The sequence below is a fragment of the Alligator sinensis genome, unplaced genomic scaffold (assembly GCF_000455745.1).
Source record: "Alligator sinensis unplaced genomic scaffold, ASM45574v1 scaffold741_1, whole genome shotgun sequence".
Classification (NCBI taxonomy): Eukaryota; Metazoa; Chordata; order Crocodylia; family Alligatoridae; genus Alligator; species Alligator sinensis.
Genome location: NW_005842212.1, coordinates 1685585 through 1688861, shown reverse-complemented (window position 1 = coordinate 1688861; position 3277 = coordinate 1685585). Strand labels below are relative to the sequence as shown.

Below are 3277 nucleotides of genomic sequence, written 5' to 3'. Positions count from 1 at the left end.
CTCTCAGCATTCTTTTGTGTAGACTGAACAGGTTCAAGTCCCGTAGCCTCTCCTCATAGGCCCTACCCTGCTGCCCCCTAATCATGCGAGTGTCCCTCCTCTGGACCCTCTCTATGCATGTAAACGGAAAAGCACATGCTGTACGAGTACTAGGCTAGGTATATGCCAGTCCCCATGGGCATCCTAAAAACAGAGAGGAGGAGGTTCTTCAGGTTTGGTCTTACTTACCAAAGGAAGGAAAACATCCCTAGCAAACTTGGGGATTCTTTAATTGAGGCAATGGCACACCACAGCTCCATTACAACCCCATCGCCTCTTTCTCAAGATACTAGGACCCCACAAGAATCGTGTTTGCTATTGCGGAGTAGGGAGGACTGTATGAGTTTGAAGGGAAATCACCACCTCCCTCCCCAGGTGGAGTCATTTTTGGGCTTCTTCCATCTTGGAACAGGAACATTTATATTCAGCCCCCCTGCCTGCACACAACACAATTTTGAAGGAAACGGAGGCTAGATGCTCTTTAAAATAGAGGTGGGTGGTCAAAAAAGTCAGGGACAGTTATCTTCCCATTCTTTTCCTCTGGAAATTGTGCCTTGTGTTGAGCAGGATTATCTGAGCTCACCACAGCTACGGAAGTGGAAGAGAAAGCTTGACCATAAGTATCGCTCTTCTGAAGACAAGTTGCCCACCCCATCTCAGAGCTACATCTCCCCTCAGGATTTTCAGCAGTAAGTGTTTGTCATGGCTGGACCAAACAGCTGCCCTATCTGTCCCTGTGGGTATACTGCACTGACAGCCTAGCTAGCTCCCTATCTGGGTGTTCTTTCCATAGTAATACTTGATCACCGGGGGAACTCAGCTGAGGTACCTCGACCCGTTAACACCAGAAAACTGCTTCAGGGATTGAGGCAAGGTCCTTATAAATTAACTGAGGAGCAAGTGGCTGATGCAGTACTGGTTATATTAACTGCCAAGGCTTTGCATTGAATCATGCCAGTCAGAGTAGATAAAAATCACCAGCTTAAAAAAAACAAAAACATAAATAAAAAAAATCCGTGTGGCTTTGTAAATCAGATTTTTGTTAATTTACTTGGGGGTTTTGTTTTTTTTTTTTATTTATGATGCTTTTTAAAAAAATGTAAACAAAACAAAAACCCCCCAACAAACCTATATAGAGATAGTTTTAATTTAAAACATATTAAAGCTCAAAGATATCATCATGGAATAGGGATTATAACTTCTAAATATATATAGTATTTGAGACAATATATTCATGTAACCTTTTCTAAAAAGTTTTATAAATAGGTCACAACAGGACATGGATTATATTAGGGGCCCAATCTCATGGGCTTCCCCAAGGCTCCTCTATAGATTAGTAAAGATTAAAGAAAACCATTCTAACCCAATGGGACCCAATGGGACTCAGTGCTCAGATTCCCATTAAGCATCACTGTGATGCTTAGTTTCAGTTCTCAAGATGTGTGTCTCCAGTGATAACATCCTTGTTAATAGCAGTATACGGAGATGAGAGAGAGAACAGACCTGATGATTACCCACCCATCAGCCCTCTTGTCTCTCTGAAAGTTTGTGTACACACAGTCAAGCCCTTACCTCTCTCTAAAAGTGCAAAGTTTCAAGAAGTTAAATGAGTAAAGGATATCAAAACAGCAAGAACACACTTTTTGTAGAAAACTGTGATTAAATTGAGGCTTCCTGACCACCGATTTAAATCGATTTGATTTAAATCAAATCCACCCTGATGCCAGTTACTCGAGGACAAGAGGTGGAATGCTGACAGACAGTCACAAACTCCTTGTTGCCTTCAGAAAGCCAGAGAGGCCCAGACAACCTGCATGGTAGCAAACATGATGGATGAGGGCAGAACACAGCACTTTCAAGAAGGGGACCATTAGCCATAAATGCTCGTGTATGGAAGCAGCAAGAAGGTGCTGACATTTGAGTATGCAAATGTGCAAAGTGAAGTTATTCAACAATAAGTCTGGATACGAATTTAAGCTGCTAGAGCAATCTCTGAATAGTTGCCCAGGGATGAGTTCTTTGGAGCAGCAGGCAGTCAGGGAGCAGGATGTCATGGTAGATGCTTCCCGCTATGAAATAACTGAGTGAGAATAACAACGATAGTGACCCTTACAAGCCAGGGCTGTACAGGCCAGATAGTGCCCATCTGCTTTGGGGCGGTTTGCTGTTATCACTGTCATTGTGTTCCAGACTTGCAAAAAAAGTGAAGGATCTGGAGAAGCAACTGGATGAGGTTAACGCAAAGCTGAGCCAAATGACAAAATCCACACCCGAGCCAAAACGCTCAGACAGGAAGCTGAACTAGCAAGGGATGAACAAAGTATGAAGGTAGGTGGATGCACCGAAGGGACTATTTCCCCATCCACTGACACTTCAAGTCAACAAGAGGAGAGTCACAATCCTATACCTCTTGCATTTCTGGACAGGAGAAGCCAGTAACATGGTGTCTTAAGACACAGACTTTTCAATGGGAAGCAATTGCTGGGTTTGGTTTTGTTGTTTTTATTTAATCTGCACCTCAGGGCTTTGAGTAAATCCACCCTCCTCTTGCCCTCCCCCCAGAGTTAGGTCAGTCCGTAGATCCGGGGAAGTCATCTATCCCCAGGCTGCAGGCTGAGCCTGTGTGAAGCCTTATTGTTGTATCCAGCAGACTGAATTCATTCCTAGTGGCCTATTATGCAGGATTAGCCTGGTCCACATTGTACCCCTGGCCCCTTGTAGACGACCCAGGAATGCAGGCTCTCTTAATGGATGCAGAAACTTCTCCAGCACAGCTCCACCATCCGTCCTTCCTGGCACCAGCTTCTGGGTTCCTTTCTCATGACAACTGTTGCCTGGTGACAGGGACCAAAGCATCTAGCTATGTTTCTTAGTGAGCCTTATTCTAGCTCCCAGAGCAGGTTATGGATGTCCTGGCAAAACTCCGATTTATGCCAAGAGAAGTGTCTGTTCCAAGCTTTGTTCTGCAACAAGCCGCTGGGGGAAGCCGGCCTCTTTCACTCATCACATTAAAGCAGCGTATAGCAATTTAAAGAGAACAGCCCGTCCAGACATGCATTGAGGGGGGTTATTTTTAATGTGCTTGAGGCTCAGAAGGGCTGGACCGACTGGCCTGGAAACCAAAGGCCTCCATGCACCCATTTGACATGGGCAACACACGATTCCTGCCTGCTGTGCTCTGCAAGCCCAATCTGAAGGGGCCAGCAATGAGGCATAGAAGATGCTGCAGGAATTGGGT

The 3277-nt window shown here is 45.0% G+C and overlaps 1 protein-coding gene across 2 annotated transcripts in view; it reads left to right on the top strand.

Moving 5' to 3' along the window:
- The window catches only part of PKD2L2 (polycystin 2 like 2, transient receptor potential cation channel), a 21157-nt gene that overhangs the window by 12912 nt on the left and 4968 nt on the right, over positions 1-3277 (top strand). For both annotated transcript variants that reach the window (XM_025207858.1, XM_025207859.1), the window contains exons 12-13: positions 607-728; positions 2230-2367. In XM_025207858.1, the coding sequence (XP_025063643.1) occupies positions 607-728; positions 2230-2344 (237 nt within the window). In that variant the 3' untranslated portion in view covers positions 2345-2367. The remainder of the gene's footprint in view (positions 1-606; positions 729-2229; positions 2368-3277) is intronic.